We start from the raw sequence: 17,897 nt of genomic DNA, 5'->3' as shown, positions 1-17,897 counted from the left end.
CTTGAAGTTAAATCTGAGGTGATAATAACTAATAGAGTTTGATCTTTTCCTAAGAAGGCATACCTTAAGTTAGAGGGCAACTCTTTCAAATCAAGCTTAGGGGCTCAACAATTGAGGGTTTAGGAAGAGAATTTGATAGAAGGCCAATGGGCTCCATGGGTGTATGAAGGCTCCAAACCTCGAAGAAGAAATTTTCAGTATCATCCTCTAATTCTTCCATACACTTTTAGAATTCTGAATCAAAGTCAATGTCAAAAGTTTTAACAATATCATCAGAAAAATCCTCAAGCATATTGACCTCTTCATTAATATCATCAGTAGAAATTATGGGTTGCTTACCTAACCTATACATGTTGAACTCCATAGTGTGGTTGCCAAAAGATATCCTTAGTAGACTATTTTGACAATTGATTAATGCATTTCTGGTAGCCAGAAATGATCTTCCAAGTATGATAAGGATCTTATCCCTAGTAGGACATCTTCGACCATCCCTTTCGGAATCTTGACAGAATGGTCAGCCAACTGGAGAGTGGTCCCTGTGGCTTTCAAATCTCCCAATCCAAGTTGTTAATAAACATGATAAGTAGAAAGTTCACACTTGCACCAAGGTCAAGTAGGGCATGATCAATATGAGTGTTGCCAATGACACAAGAGATGGTGGGACACCTGGGATCCTTATACTTGGCTGCTATAGGTTGTGTGATCATTAAACTGATATTACTGCCAAGAACGCCTTTTTGAGCACACTTGTGGTGCGCTTGTGAATGCATAAGTCTTTGAGGACTTTGGCATAGGCTGGGATTTGAGTTATGGCATCCAAAAGAGGGATGTTTACCTCTACCTTCTTAAAGACTTCTAAATTTTTTTCCATTGAAGCTATCTTCTTCTTATCCATCAAATGGTTAGGATAGGGGACAGGAGGAACATAAACACTATCAGAAGTTCTCTCATAAATAGAATCATTTTTTTATGGCTTTCACCAAATCATCCTTAATTTCTTCAGGTCCATCTGGTGAACCTGGAATGGGAGGCATAGTAGTAGCCTCGATAGTCGGAGGGTTAATAGAAAGGTTAGATAGTGGAGAAGGAATGGTACCATTCCGTAGATACTCTAGGCCATTCCGTAGGGTATATACCCCATTACACTGATTGGAGAGCCCTTGATGTTGTTGACTCTATACAACATTGAGCTGAGGAGTAGGTAGCCCTTGTGGAATCAACACCTGAAGTATAGGATTCGGCTCTGGTTGACTAGGTAATTTTTCTTTCTCCTTCTCATGCATGATTGTGACAAGTTGGGTGAGTTGCCTCTCCACATTATTGTGGCTTGTCAAGAAAAGGGCCATGTTTTTCTCTAACTCACTAATTGTTGCTGCCTCTCCAGTGGATGTAAACCCCGAGGGTTATTGATAAGGTGCTTAGAGAAGGGGCCTAGCAAAATTTGACTAAGGATCTAGATTAGGCCGAAGGAAAGAATTACGTAGTGGTGCAGAATTGGGCATCTAGGGACTAGGCTGCCCTTGGTTGTGAAATTTGGATGGGTCTCCTTGATTCCCTTGGCTCTATGAAAAATTTAGGGTGATTTCTCCACCTTGGATTGTAAGTGTTGTTAAACGGGTTGTTCAGGTAAAGAACATTAACACTTTCATTGCCCCCAGAACTGTTGGGTATTCTTCCATTACATGTCCAGGGGAGTGACACCAATTGCACATAGAGACCTGATTTTGGACTTGGTGGACTGGCGCATGTGCTTTAGGGACAAGGGCTTCTATTCTCTTAATGAGGCTATCTAAATGGGCCTCCTTGGCTACTATCCCATCGACATAGTACCATCTACCTCCTATAGTTCTCTCACTTTCCTGAATAGATTCCCATTCTCTTGTCTTTTCAGCTAGGTCAATCAAAAAGTTTCAAGCTTCATTTTCTTCCACATAAGCTGTGACGCCTATATGACACATAGACTCTAATATCTGCTTGGTATGGTAGTCTATCCCTTCATAAATTATTTGGCAAAGATGCCATTTGTCAATACCATGATGGAAACACTATTGGAGAAGGTCTTGGAACCTTTCCATGAGTCTGAAAAATGACTCTTGAGGTTTTTTTCGGTACTGCTTGATCTCGCTCTTAAGTTTGATTGTTTTATGCAAGGAAATTTTTTTTCTCAAGAACGATACCGTAAACTGATCCCATGTGGTAATGGAATTAGTTGGCAGTCCATATAGCCATCTTTTTGCTCCATCCTTGAGCGGAAAGGTAATGCATCTAAGTTTAACAGCATCATCACTGAGCTATTTTATCTTTATGAGGACACAAACCTCCTTAAATTCTCTCAGGAACAAATAAGCATCTTCGAAGGATAGCCCATGGAAGTGGGGTAACATAGTGATGAATTGAGTTTTAAGCTTATAGTTGTTTCCCATGGCAGCTGGTAATCTAATGTAAGAAGATTGGGTTACCATGGCTGGGTAGAATCTATACTTTAAAGTAGGCTTAGGTTGTTTTGTCATTCTTAAAATAGGTATTCTTACTAAATGATTTGTAGAATCACGGGTCCACACACTTATGCAACAGAAAACTACCCACAACTAGCGTAAGACAAGCATAAAAGAATTAAAAGAATTTTTTTTTTTTAGTTTTTATTTTTGCTTTTTGGGAGCTTACTGGTAGGGATCCAGGGTTGCTCAGGTCAATTCCTAAGGTACTGCTACAGGGTGAAACCTGTCTTTATTATACTGTGAGGCTTGGCGATCTCCACCGATACAACTACTATTGCAATTTGTTCTTCTCAGGAATTCATTAAAAGAAAAACAAAAAGAAAACAAAGCAAACAAAGCACTCCAATTTACCAAAAGAAAGTGAAAAATAACATGGAACTGTCTCCCCGGTAATGTCGTCAAAAACTTGGTAGGATTTAAAACGTAACCGTAAGCGTATGGATCAGTGTAGCTATGGGTCAAACACAGGGAGAGCAGTGACTTTATTTTTTGATTATTTTAATAATACGAAAGTGAACCGATTAATGGTTGTGATCTAATTCTAACTACCGTCCTAAACATATGTATCTAAAATAACGTCTTAACCATTCGTCGTCTAAGAATTTAAATACGAAATCCGTGTAATTAAAATTGAATAAATAAATAACTGAAAATAAATAACCCATGCAATTAAAAAGCAATGAAGAAAAAAAAATACTAAAATAAAAATAAAGTAAAAGAAAGGGGATAAAGCTAGAGGAGGCTCACAAGTAGGTTTCTCTACTTAGCCCGAGGGATGTATCATAATATAAGCTTCCCTACTTGATTAGAGAGTCACTCTTATAAGTATTACTCTACTTGGCTTTAGGGAAATGGAGGCAATTAAAATTAAAACAATAAAATGATGGTTCTATGGCTAGGAGGGGCAAAACCAACACATACACTAGCTATAAACCTTGGGGGAAAGGGAAAGCAATAATGTAATGACTGAAATTAAAATCCTAAATTAAGAAAGAAATGATAGTCAGAAGAGGGAATGAGAGGTGGGAGACAAGACTATTGAAGAAGCCTACCTACCTGGATTAATGCTTGAACTTGAAAGCTTGGGTGATTTGAGATACTGCCAACCCTAAAAACCAGATCTGGAATGAACCAAATCTAAAATTTCTAAGCCTAGAGAAAACAAATTTTGAAAAAAAAAAAAACTGAAATTGAAAAAGAAAAAAGATTTTCCACAGCTTGTGATCTTGTCACCTAGATCTAAGCCTATAACTATAACTTTAAAAATTACAACTCAATTGCATGAACCATAAACATAAAATGGCTAAATAAAAATAAAAGAGTGCTTGCATTAATTGAAATAAAAATCTATTACAAAAGTGATTGAAACAAAAATAAAGAAGAACTAAAACTAAAGAGAGTGAGAGAGGGAGAGAGAGAAGAGGACTAAGCATAAACTAGAAAATAAACTAAAGGGGAATAATTTTTCTAGGAGGGGAGGAAGGGGCTTTTATAGGGCTTTGATCTTGCTTCTTTCCTTCTACAAGTCTTCTTTAAGAAAAGAAAAAAATAAAATTAAATTAAATCTTAGTAAAAATCTTCATTCTCTGAGATATTGTGTGAGAAAAGAGAGAATCTGTTTCTAAAATTAACAAATTCTATTCCTTCACTGCAATATTAACCAATATCTTGCAATTTTGACTAAATCATAAAGGAATCTATGCATAGCATCTTCATAATCTTGTGAGGTGGCAAGGAGAGAGAACAATCTTTAAGATTTTGTAGGAAGGAGGATGTGATACCAATGAGTGGGTCCCACCTTTGGACAAGTTAGTTCAAGCTTGGATCGGTTTTTGATTCACTTTAAACACATTCTCTTGTAGACTTGGAAACTAATATATATATATATATATATATATAAGTAGTACTATCCAAAGTTGGGCAAAATGTTCACTTATATCCGTAAGATTTCACACATTATTGTGCTCATCACTCATCTTTAAGAAAAAGACATCAAAACATAGTTTGAGGAATTAGATCGAATCAACCTGGATCGATCCTCATTTTTGGTCGATACCGTATTAATGAATCGATACAAATGAAAGGTATAATGATTCAAAAATTGATTTTAAAATGTAAATCAAGAATATTTCTGTCCAATCAGGCTGGTTAGGACTGATATCGGCCTTGACTAATCCCATTCTTGATACTTCTCAAACCATGCATCAGAACATACACAAGTCTTTGAAGAGTATAGAGTGTAGACGATACAAATAGTTGTACGCCATCTCTTAATCACAACCATTCAAGGTTTCTCATCCTTTTTAGATTCAAGTTTATTGGCTTCTCGTTCATGGTAGGGTCCACTTTTGTCAATATCTCATTTCAATGGATTGTTTTATTTCTAGGCTATATGCGAAAAATTGAGATCAGTAGCAGATCGGTCAAGGCGAATACTGATCTGATACTGATTTGGATCCAATTCGAGTTTTACAACCATGTTTCCAGGTACAAAGCGCGGTATACTTCTTCAATCTTCCCTCGCCTCTATACCATCATATCTTATGTCTTGTTTTACATTTCCAAAAAATGTTTGCAAATCTATAGATTCAATTCTACTTCATTTTTGGAATGGTGATGATGAAAACAATAGAAGACCTCATCTTATTGGATGGAACAAGATTTGCCGACCAAAAATTCATGGTGGCCTTGGATTCAGATATGTGGAACTCAAAACAAGGCACTGCTCCTCAAACTTGGTTGGTGGCTCCTCTCCAATATGGACAGTCTTTGGGCCATAATCCTTAAATCTAAGTACTTTGCAAAGAGATCCATCTTTAACCCTAAAACTTTAAAAGCTAGGGGATCTCCTTGTTGGAATAGCATCACCACTATTCTCCCAATTATGAAAACCATTGTTGTTCAAAAGATTGAAGATGGAGCTACCACCTCATTCTGGTTCAATCCATGGGTCCGATCACAAAACAAAACAATTGAAATACATGAAACCTGTATTACTAGTAATGCACCCAACTTTCCAAACATCCCCACAAGTTCTGTCACTCTGAACAATATTTGGAACTTAGATCTATTAAACACCATGCTTCCTGCCAATGGAGCCACTATAATTGTTCAAACCCCATTATCTCACCTACCTGACAAGTGGTGGTGCCTCCTCTCGAAGGATGGATCCTTCTCAACTAAGTTAGCAGCAACATTTCTTAAAACTAGATCACTAACTAGCTTCAATGGCTGCTCAAACAGGGGTTGCTGCTCTTCTCCTTACTCTCAATGGTGGTGATTCTTTTGGAGAATCAATATCCACCTGAAGTTTAAGTTATTTTTCTGGAGAATGATCAATAAAGGATTCCCGACAAAGGATATTTTGTCAAAATGGGTGGAAATTGGCCCTCTTTGTTCCTTTTGCCTCTCTTAGAGAGAATCTACTTTTCATATTTTGTCTGAGTGTGAACTTGCAAATAAGATTTGGACTTCGGGGACCCTAGGTTTCAAACCGAATCGTCTCCCATGCAACTCCACCAAGGAGTTAGTTTCTTTTTGCTTCTCATCAGCATCAGATTTTATCCCAAAAAAATATCTGAAATGGTTTTTTTTTTTTTTTTTTGTACTAATAATAACTTGTTACTTTCTTTGGAGCTATAGAAATAAAACCTTGTTCTCCACTCATAAACATGACGCCATAGGGATCTTTAAGGAAATTGAATTTTGGATCGCGAACAGTATCACAAAAACTTCAAAAGATCAGGTGGTATCAACTCCAACCCCTTTGTTAGCACCCCCATCAAGTCCATCAAATTTACAAACCACCTCAAATGTTTTAATCATTACAAGTATCAAAGATGAAAAATCAGAGCTGTTTGCATGGGCTTTTAAATTTATATCTCAAAACAACGATATCTTATGGGAAGCAAACTATGTGTTGACATGAAAAAGTGGTGAGGCGGAGGCTCTAGGAATCCATCAAGGGATGGCTCGAGCGAGAATGAACAATTGGGTTGTGGATCAAGTATGGAGTGATGCGATGGAGATTGATCTTCTTTTTGCAAAGCAGTTTCAAAAACTTTTGGAGTTATGGCCTGCAACTCTAGTTATGCTATGCCATGAAATAGAGACTCATTCTAAGTACCCCACCTTTTGTAATATAACTGGACACTTGTCCCTAGCTGAACTTAAGTATCTAGCGTATGAAACCATAACTATTGGATTACCTACAATTAGGTATGATCCAGCATATAACTTGATCTCTTTGAACTCATGCATGCTTTTCTTTTGCTTATCAAAAAAAAAAAAAAAAACGTGTTCACTTTTTTTTTTTTTTTTTTCAATAAAGTGGAATTTACTATCACTCCCCTACACGTGGCCTATATTTACTAAAACTTCCCTATCTTTTACTTTGTTTCTGATACTCCCCTACTTTTGGACTTTTACATCTCTTTCTCCCCTGTTCTTTTTAAATGTATAAATTACCCTATTTTCTCACTTGTAACATGTTAAACCAATTGCTTTACTGCCCTGTGTCTTTGCCTTTGACGGATAACTTCTCTTCATCGTTATTCCCCCCTCCAAATAAAAGAGCCAAAAAATCCCAGCAAAGGGGGTTATTCAAAACTTGTTGGGGAATCAACTATTCTCCTCACCCAGACTCTCGTCGTCATCCAATGGAAAAGGGAAATTAATTGGAGAAAATGGAGAAACGTCTAGCTTCATCTCACCAACCTTGTCGGATGAAAAGGGGGAATTAGCCGAAGAAATAGGCACAAACGACGGGTTTATGAGAACTTGAGGAAAAGAAGTAATGGCTGCAGAGCAATTGAGAAGACATCAACGATATTGTAACATAATGGATCATTATATCTTACAGTCACTACATTACCGAAAGAGCAAGAGATTTCTTCCATTAAAATTTCATTTCATCCATGATTCAAACGATACAACCTTAGCTTCAACAAATAGGGGGAGGGAGATGGGTTTAAAGCTTTAGGAATTAGCAAATCGGAGATCCCTTCTCAGCTTCAGAGACTTTCTCATTCTTTTCCTTCCCTTTCACAAAACCCTTCAAAGAAGCCAAAATAATCCTTGTAGTTGCTGTGATAATCATCCGGTCTCTTCTGTCTTTTGGGGATTTGTTCAACTTTTATTTATTTAGATTTTTTTTTTTTTTGGGAAGAAATGTGGTCCTCGAGTTGTTCTTCTGGAGTTGAGAAGTCATTGCAACAAACATTGATGATGAAGATGGCCCACCCTATTTTTTCCATTAGCAGACAACGGTATACTAGGTGATTTCCCTTTCCGCTGGCGATCTACCTCCCTTCCCCTTCCTACTCTCTTCCTCTGTTATCTCTTTCTCTCTTCTTCCAAATAGTAAAACGGGAATCAAGATGGCAATTGGGAAGGGCGGCAACGGTGGGGTATCAACTAGCTCAAAGTGGTTTTTCAACAAAAGGAGGAAGGAGGAGGATTTAACGGGTTACCCGGTTTTATCTAAGTAAAAAAGAAGTTATCAGGTGAAAAGGAGGGGCAATCTGGGTATTTAAAAAGAGCAGGGAAGAAAGAGATATAAAAGTTCAAAAGCAAGGGAGAGTATCAGTAAAAAAATAAAAAGTAGGGGAGTTTTAGTAAATATAGACCAAGTGTAGGGGAGTGATGGTAAATTCCCTTCAAGAAGCATCGAAATTTCACATTTGCCCTTAAACATGGCTATTTTCCGTTGGACGACGGTTTGCAGTTATCCTTCAGTCTTAAAAGAGTTTTAGGGAGCCTTAGACATACTGCTTGACTGCGACTCTTTTCCACATCCAGGCCTGATCCTGAACGCCAAGTCACCGGTCACCCTCTCCCCTTCTCTTCCGACGTCGGTCGATAAATCCGGAGGAGGTAAACGTCCCCTCTCTCTCTCTCTCTCTCTTCCTTCCTCCGCTTCCCGTTTTGGTTTTTCCTCATTGATGTGGGTGAAAAGGCCTGAATAATTGTGATTATGCTTCTGTTTTGTATGATAAATTCCAGACCCCATAACATTGGCGATCTTAATCGCAATCATGGTGTGATTTGTGATTCGATTCACTTAGGGCTTTTCTGAAACTCGACTCATTGAAAGCATTAAAAATTCACAAATGGCTGTCTGGTGTGGGTTTTAGGGAAGTTCAGCTAGGAAAAAAAAAAAAACCTTTTTGTACATAGCTCCAAATAGAATGGTGTACAAAAACCTTGTGTACAAAGTTTTCATTTCGCACATACAGGCACACATGAAGGGTCCGGTTTCATCTGATTAGAAAGAGAAACCCATCATAGCCAAGCCTTTAGAATGACTGACGTTGGCCATCCTTGGGTTCCTTATTGTCTCATTCCTCTTCCTCCAATTCCACCCAACCTGAATCTCCAACAAATGAGAAAGTTTCTGATGATCTTATACTTCAAAACAGGGACTGTAATATTCAACATTTACAGCATATTTGGACAGCTGATATAGTCCTCAAAACCATTGCCAATTCCTCTCCTGGATCACCCTTATGAAGCCTTTGGTAACTTACATCCTCGGGAATAACCCTGTGGTTTCGGCATATAGGTTGGAAGCCACAATGCCATAAACCATCCTGAGCTTAGTGAGTCAAACTGATTCTGCCTCTGGCATCTTCCCATACTTTCTCTAAGTATCAAATCTTCAGATGAAAATTACTTTGGGACTGCTTGCCCACCCCATGGATCTTTGACTCTAGGGGATTATCTTTGACCATAGATTGCCTTTTTTTTGGGGGGGGGGGTATCAATCTACAAGCTTGTCCATATCACAGCTTTTCTTCTCCATTTTACATAAGCAGTTGGAACATTCTAGCAGTTGGGAACATTCTAACATCTTTGAAGGCAAGCTTTAACTCCTACCATCGATGCTGGGCCATTGCAATTTGACAATTTGGCTTTATTGCAACTATGTAGTCTACAATAAGATCTTCTCTCCTAAATTGATATCCGATAATGCAGTTCTTCAAGCATTTGAGGAACTTCAATCAGCCGCTTCAACTCGGGCAGGACCATCAAAGATTGTGGCTCCTGAAGAGTAGTAGGTTACTATGGCAGGACAATAGGCTTCTAAAGAGTGTTTACGTGTTACTTTTAGATTCAGAAATGGTGGATCAACTACTTCCAGGAATACCACCTATCCCCGTCCTCTCTCTCTCTTCAAAATTACAATTGGGTATGGCTACCCCTCCTCCTCCCATCAATGCATGACCTCCACTAATCTTCAAAGCCTTGAGCATGCAATGCATCTCACATGTTTGATGAAATTATGCAAAGGAATAGAGAATAAAAAATTACAGAGTTTAACTTGCACAATGGTATACCAAATCCATTTTTCATTCTATAACATATACTGTCTAGTAATAACCAAATGGTTATTATTTATGGTCCATAACTTATTCTTGTAAATTATTTCTCAGAAATTGATCACAATTACAAAATAGAAATTATATAAAAGAGATCCTTTGTCACTAGTGTTTGCTTGGGGCCCAGTTTGACTGTTTAACAGTGCGACAATGCCAACTTCCTTCAAGATCCGAGAGAGTGTAACAAAATAAAATAGGGTCGGGATGCAGTAGCCATCATGCAAAACAGGCAGGTACTTCATCTGATAATTTTGCGCTTCAAATAGAGCCTAAGGATTTTGATATTGGAGTTTTAGGAACATTGTTTTTACTTTTGATTCGGGGTTAGTTCTTCCTGGAACTAGCAGTTTTCTTGATTTCCGTTCCTTCTGTTTATGTCTCTTTATCGGGGCCCTTTGATCTTAAAGGGCCAACCAGTTGGTAAGTCACTCGGCCCACTTTTCCGTTTCATGTAAGAGCCAGTATTCATCTCCCTGCCAAGGGTGAGTTCAGAGGCCTAATTTGGGCTCCCAAAGGAAGGAACTCTGGTAAAACAGAATAGTTATAAAGAGTGTAACAAAATAAAACAGAGTCGGGATGCAGTAGCCATCATGCAAAAGAGTGCAGGTACTTCATCTGATAATTTTGCACTTCAAATAGAGCCTAAGGATTTTGATATTGGAGTTGTAGGAGCATTGTTTTAGTTTTGATTTGGGATTAGTTCTTCCTGAAACTTGCTGTGTTCTTGATTTCTGTAGATCTGATTCTTGGTTCATACTGGGGTTTTTAGTTAAATTGAGCAACATGGTTTAGGGTTTTGTCATAAGGTAACCATTTCTATTGCCTATTCATATTTTGTTTGATAACTATAAATTAATTTCTATTTGGTGAACACCATATGCTCTCAGGAGCTAGGGCCAACATTAATGCACTTACGGACTTACCTGTATCGAATGACTGGGGAAAGAAATGAAGCCTAGTTTTAGTTGCATTTTTTTTATCCCAAAAATTGGAGGAAGTAATTAAAGCTTCGTAAAATAATAATCCCATGTAGTAGTTGCAACTTGTGAGGCCATGGAGCACGCATTTGCTTCCTGAATTTGATGATACAAATTTTATAGGACAGTTATAAGGCCAGAAAAAAGACCTAGGGGCAGGCCTAAAATGACCTTAGGCGAAGTGGTGAGGAATGATATGCATAGTCTTAGTCTTGTCCCAAGTATGACCTTGGATAGAGCCTATTGGAGGGCAAGGATCCAGGTAGCCGACCCCATGTTGTAGTTGCAACTTGAGAGGCCATGGAGCACGCATTTGCTTCCTGAATTTGATGATGAAAATTTTATAGGATAGTTATACGACCAAAAAACAGACCTAGGGGCAGGCTTAAAATGACCTTAGATGAAATGGTGTGGAATGACATGCATAGTCTTCATCTTGTCCTAAGTATGACATTGTATAGAGCCTGTTGGAGGGCAAGGATCCATGTAGCCGACCCCATGTAGTAGTTGCAACTTGAGAGGCCATGGAGCATGCATTTGCTTCCTGAATTTGATGATGAAAATTTTATAGGACATTTATACGACCAGAAAAAAGACCTAGGGGCTGGCCTAAAATGACCTTAGACGAAATGGTGTGGAATGGCATGCATAGTCTTCGTCTTATCCCAAGTATGACATTGTATAGAGCCTATTGGAAGGCAATGATCCATGTAGTTAACCACATTAAGTTGGAATAAGGTTGAATTTGTTGTTGTGGTTATATGACCAGCAATGATGTATAGATATGAATGCTGGGCAGTGAAGAAACAACATATAAATAAACTAATGTAGCTGAAATGAGGATGTTGAAATGGATGAGTGGTTAAACTAGAAAGGATAAAATGAGGAATGAACAAATTGGAGTTAATTTAGGAATAACTTTGATACATGATACATTGTGAGAAAGTCATTTGAGGTGGCAAAGGATAAAATGAGGAATGAACAAATTAGAGTTAATTTAGGAATAACTTTGATACATGATACATTGTGAGAAAGTCATTTGAGGTTGCATGGAGGCCTTCGAATGCCCCAGCATGGAGGGATGATTTGATTCAGATTGAAGGAGGTTGTAAGAGCCAGGGGTAGGCTTAAAATGAATCTAGGAGAAGCGGTGAGGAAAGACATGCATAGCTTAGGAATAGTAACAACTATGTCTAATGAGCAATGCTTTTTTAGTGAATTTGTTTGGGCTATGTTGCAAATTATGTTCAAATGTTGAGGCTTTCTTTGTATGGATTTTGTACCTTTCTTTACTTTTTATGTAGTTTAATTTACTCTTCCATATTTTTCTTTGCAGGGTCCATTTTGTTTGCTGCCTGATAAAGTTTTCAAATTGATTTGAATTTTGAGCTTCACATCTCTGTGGACATTATCACTTGAATTGTACCGTTGGGACTGATTGGTATGACTTCTAGGCGCAATGTTCAATACAGCCCTCTCCCTGTGGAGGAACAGAGGGATTATGATGGTGATAGGGGAAGGGAAGATGATCCTCGGTTTGGATACACTCCCAAGACCTTAGATAGGATCCCATGGAAGTCCATTGCCCTAGCACTTTTCCTCCTATGTCTTGGAGTGATGCTTCTATTTCTTTCTTTCTTCATCTTCACAGGCCACATGGGAGGTGACAGATCACAGGCCTATGGCCTCCTAATGCTTGGCATCCTCACCTTCCTTCCAGGTGCTTAGATATTTCTTTGATTAATGTTTATCTTTAATTTTTGTCTTACGCCAGATTTATTGATCAAGGAAATCTGACAGAGCATTCGCGTACTGCTAAATGTGGATGGTTGGGGCTCATTTGTTAATACTAATGCATCAGCCACTATTTTGACTGCTCTTTGGACATGATCCATTTGCCTCTCTTTTAATTTGTCAATTGATGACCCAATAACCCATTTCTGCATGATTACACTTTTGAGTTTGATTGCTCATTGAAAGCATATGTAAGTGGAGAATCTGGTGCTTATTATCTGTATACCTTGTATAATTTATGAAGTAGGAAACCAATTAAAATTATTTAGGCAGTAGAACGGTAGAAGTGGACAGAAAAACTTAAGGTATTAATAGCATCTGATTTTAGGATGTTAGAACTAGAATTAAAAGAGATAAAAATAATTAGGGAAAAAGTTTTCCATGGAGCCAATGTACTGTACACCCTCTCACATGAGTTTAATTTATTATTCTCTATCTCCTCCCCTTAATACGTGGGCCCAATGTGGATGATACTGTTCCATGTGCCACCATTGGTGTGGCATGGGAGATTCTCCCCACACTTGGTGTGGGGAATCCTCTCCCAACTAGTTAATAGAATTAGAGGTCAACTAAATTTAGATTGGATGTCTTCAATGCTATGACTGGAATAGATGGTTTTTTTTTTTTATTTTAATAAAAATGCAGTGAATGGGGCATTAATGGTAGGTTCAAAAGTATTTCAGAATCTAATGCAAAAGTATTTTGGAAGCATCTTCTGCGTGGACATTCTTTTGATTCTTAAGTGTGAAGACTTCAAGTATGAATTCTGTGTCAATGTTCAGACTGAAAGCAGTAGCCTGAATGTTACTTTCAACTAACTCTTAGAATGTAGGTACTGTTATGCACGATGGAATCCAAGATTTCCAGCATGGTTAGGAAAAAAGGAAATAAAAAAAGAAAAGAAAACCTGTGCAGAAGGGAGCTTATTTATCGGTTTGAATGACATCGATGCAGTAGATTTTGAAATACTTCTGAAGCTGCTTTAGATGCCAAATTCTCAATTTTTTTTTCTATGGAAATGGTACCATTCATGATTTAGAAGCAATACTCCGAAAGAGACCACTTCTTAAACTAAAATTTATACTCAAAATCTCAATGTGATATTATAGTTGGAGACCAGACTTTGTTGTAATCCCAGACCATACCAAAAAGTTTCTAACTACTATTCCTTTATTTGCATGGTTGTCGGGGCATCACCAAGGCAATCAGGCTTTCCTTGAGCTCCTAGGTGACTAGTTGGTTTATTATTTGGTTTATGTTATATATTTGCATGGTTGTCTTGCCCTCCAGATGTTATAAATTTCTGTTGTTTCTGATTTTTACTCGTGCGTGTGTGCGCGCCCGCAGTGCGTTGGTTAAATTGGCAGATACTTGGAAACTATGGCCTGGTATATAACATAAGGCAGCCAGCCACCACTTTGGTTTACCTTGCTGCCATGAAAAGTTTCTTTGTTTGGGTGAATGACATTTCTATGCATTCCATGAGGTTCAAATTGCTCTCCAAATCTATTTTCATTTAATTTCCGAAGTTATTCTTTTTTTTTTTTTTTTTTTTTTTCTGTATGGTTTTCATTGCAAAAAACTTCACATGAACTAGCGAGGTACACTATCTGGATTACCATTTGTACTGAATGTACTAGGTTTTTTAGTTGCTGCTGAAACTATATTGAACGAACTTGATGATGAAGAAGATTGATCCATATTTTTCGTTCCTTTTTTCCATTCTTGAAGTGAGACTGCAGTATGTCTTAAACCATCTTTACTGTTTAAGGACAGCCAATGTGTGGACTATTTATCAGTTTGATTTTTAAACTATCTTTCTAGAATACAAGTTGGTTTTTTGTGTGTTGTTTGTACAGATCGTGTATAACTATAGAATACCATTTTTTCATGAATTATTGCATTTATCAGAGTGATCCACGAACGATGAAAATCTCTCTTTTTCCTGCCCTATCCCAATGAGCCGAAAACAAAGCTCTATTTTTTGTTGAGTAGTTGTTCGAGCAAGTCTTGAATGAGCCCCTCGAAAGGTTGATGCAAATGAACGAATTTCTGTTCTATTTTTCAGTTTTGATAAATAATTATTATGTACGAATTGGAGCTGTGCTGTTGGCTGTATGCATATGAAATTTTGTTTTATATGAAATTTTAATATTCTTAAAGAAAATCAATTTTATTGGATGCCTATTTGAATCTATCTGAAAATTGGCCTTTTTCTGATCCTTGTGGATGATATTTGTACAATATATATATATATATATATGTTATAAAATAATGTGGAATCTATAGTAAAATTATTATGAAGGTATAACTCAAATAAAACTGCACAGTTGATATATATATATATATATGTTATAAAATAATGTGGAATCTATAGTAAAATCATTATGAGGGTATAACTCAAATAAAACTGCACAGTTGGTGCACACAACCATTTGGAACTCAGCACCTAACAAGCCCCATTTGGCTTTCATATGCCAAGGGTTGTTTCTTTATTTTTATCCTGTCAGCAACAATACAGCAAATTTCTGACAAGCCGGACTTCTGTTCTGTTGATCTGCATGTTCCAATTATCAAATTTTTTGTAATTTTTTTCCAGTAAGGAAGCTGTATGTCAAAAGTTTTGAAGTATGGGCCATTCTATTATACTTTGTGGTTGTGTTACTATTTGAAATGATTTGAAATTTATTCTGTTGTATGCCTGAAGGCTTTTATGAGACCAGGGTTGCTTATTATTCATGGAGGGGTGCCAAAGGTTATCGATTTTCTTCAATCCCTAATTATTAAGGTTTGTTCCTCAAACATCTCTCTGTGTTCACATTAAGTAGTGCTTTTCCTCAGAATATTGTGGTATTCTTAGCGGATCCAGAAGCTTGTATTGTTTATGTGGGATTACTATGTGTTTGTTTTTTGTTGTTATTTGTATAATACCTGTCTTGCAACCTTAGTTCTTTAAAGGCTAGGGCTCAATGCTGTATACCACATCTATCGAATGTATAACTCCTAAAGTGGCTTCATTATTGGAAGCAAGGAACCTGGCAGATCTTCTGTGTATAGTGGCATTGCTGTTAGGTCCTTTCTGTATTTTGTTGCACAGATCTAGACTTGATAGATTCCTTATTCATCTTAAAAAATTATTCCTTCAATTACTAAAAAGAAAATTCAATCTCCTACAATGCATGCAGAAGTTTCTAACATTTGAATGTATTCATCTAAAAGAGGACAAATGGAGGCCTTATTTCTTCTCCCTATGCAGCTGTTGCTTACCTCATCCTCCTGTCCTATTATGAGATTCCAATACTGACCTTGGAGAGATGAGTTGATAGCCAGGTTGTTGATTTTTGATTGTTGATCTGGCTTGGTGGGGTGATTATGCCTAGTGGACCTTGATCCTCCACTGCACAACCATAGGGATATCGGATATCTCGGTGCTGCACCAATAAGCAGCTGCCATGTTGATAGACTAAAGCAGAGCCACCATGGCAACCACACTTTTCTCTTAAAAAAATAACGATCTCTTTTTTTAGAATAGCAAAAAGATTTTTTTTTTCCTGTTCTGCCCCTAATCATGTCCAATCGGATTGCAATCAATTTTCTCTAAATAGTTTCATTCTCTCTGTTTCTCAATTTTTTCCCTCCTATCAAATCTCATTAAGAGGATATCAATAGACACAACTGCTGAACTGAAGACAGAGAAAAAGAGAGTAGTGACTTTGTGATGGAGCGAAGAACTGTGATGTAAGATAAGCCCAAATTATGAGGAAGCTTGGAGCACTAAATCAAGACATTGGTGAACCATATACTGATGGAGGGCCAGTAGGGTAGGGAAGAAATCCCTGAGAAAACTCATGAGTTGCAGGGGATGGGGGGAGGGAGGGAGAGAGGGGAATTGCAAACACATAGCCCACAGGCACACACCACAATATCAACTCATAAGTCATAACTTCATACTTCAGTCTATCCTTCTCAATCGGTTACAAACATATAAATAGGAAATTAAAATAATCTAACATGGAAAAAAATCCTAAAAAGAAACTAGCTCAAAAGGAAAAAGAAATCCCAAAGCAACTCTAACTATGTCCTATGTATGCAACTTCCAAAAAATAAACAGAATAAAATAAACTAAAGTTATTATTTTAATAAATAACTACTAAAATCCTACTAGATCAAATAGTCAAATATGGATCCGGTTCATCTCTGTCTGGATACCCATATGGGTATGGATCGCTTTATGGGTGCGTATTTGCATCAATTCCCCTAGTGTTGGGAAAAACTTGTCCACGAGTTTTGTAGAACAGGAGAATCAACACTGATTGATTAGTATCCATCCTTGCATATATGAAGTTGCCATCAAAACAGTGATCGAATGCCATGAAATCCACGATGTGAAGTTCATCGGTGAAGTAGTGAATTGGAAAAATAAAATCGACTGATTCACTGAAGAGATCAACCGATTTAAATTTTTTCACAAGTTGATCTTCAACTTCCAACGGTGCCATCTCATCTTCCAGCATTGGTGACTCATCTTATGGCTCATCTATCTATTGCTCAATGGCTGAGATCACATAGTTGAAGGTAGATTGTGCTTGGGCTTTGATGTCTGTGCTGTGTCGTTAAATCTCATTGAGCTTCTCTCGAATCAATTGCATTTGTTGACGGATATCCAATAAAAAATCTAGATCCATTGGCCAGTTTTGCTTTTTTTTTCTCTTAATCACTATGGTTGGATACGCAAAGCAAGGAGTGAGTGGCAGAATGGTAAATACTTAGAAGTTCTTTGGTGAGTGGCAATTCCGTAAATACAGAATTGCAACTTGAAACCCAATAAAGTAACGTATATAGGGGGAGGGCGAAACTTGGAACGTAGAAATGAACATGGAATAAAAGGAAATAAGGGAAAAGGTTGGGGCAGAATGGGAAGTAAAAAAATAATGAAGGAGCAAAAAGGGGGTCGTTGGGGGGGGTCGTGAGGTTGTACCGAGAAAGGAGTTTTCTCCTTCTTGGAGATGAAAAGCAACAAGGAATGGGAAGGCGAGGAACCAGCGAAGTCTGAGGAGGATTTTCTTTGCTATCGAACTAAGGACCAGCGGGGATAACCACTGAATGAGGGCCCTGTGGTTGTCGATGGAGGAGGAACTTCAACCAGCAGGTCTGAAACCAGGTATATGTTCTGGTCTCTGACTCCTATCTGTTCTATTCTTCTTCTTCTCTGAACTTCTGCTCTCTTTTTTTTTTTTTTTTTTTTTTTT

General features: G+C 37.7%; 1 protein-coding gene across 5 annotated transcripts in view; it reads left to right on the top strand.

Annotated features, from left to right (window-relative positions):
* Positions 1-8,215: 8,215 nt before the first annotated feature.
* The window catches only part of LOC122068131 (transmembrane protein 230), a 27,962-nt gene continuing 18,280 nt past the window's right edge, over positions 8,216-17,897 (top strand). For 2 of the 5 annotated variants that reach the window (XM_042631980.1, XM_042631991.1), the window contains exons 1-3: positions 8,216-8,372; positions 12,191-12,574; positions 15,356-15,436. In XM_042631980.1, the coding sequence (XP_042487914.1) occupies positions 12,298-12,574; positions 15,356-15,435 (357 nt within the window). In that variant the 5' untranslated portion in view covers positions 8,216-8,372; positions 12,191-12,297 and the 3' untranslated portion in view covers position 15,436. Of the gene's footprint in view, positions 8,373-10,012; positions 10,111-10,460; positions 10,484-12,190; positions 12,575-15,355; positions 15,437-17,897 lie in introns of those variants that run through there. The other 3 variants (XM_042632015.1, XM_042632000.1, XM_042632007.1) reach the window with 3 other exon arrangements.

Source organism: Macadamia integrifolia, chromosome 2, assembly GCF_013358625.1.
Source record: "Macadamia integrifolia cultivar HAES 741 chromosome 2, SCU_Mint_v3, whole genome shotgun sequence".
Taxonomy (NCBI): domain Eukaryota; kingdom Viridiplantae; phylum Streptophyta; class Magnoliopsida; order Proteales; family Proteaceae; genus Macadamia; species Macadamia integrifolia.
Note: the sequence above shows the minus strand (reverse complement) of the source record. Positions and strands in the feature narration are given on the sequence as shown.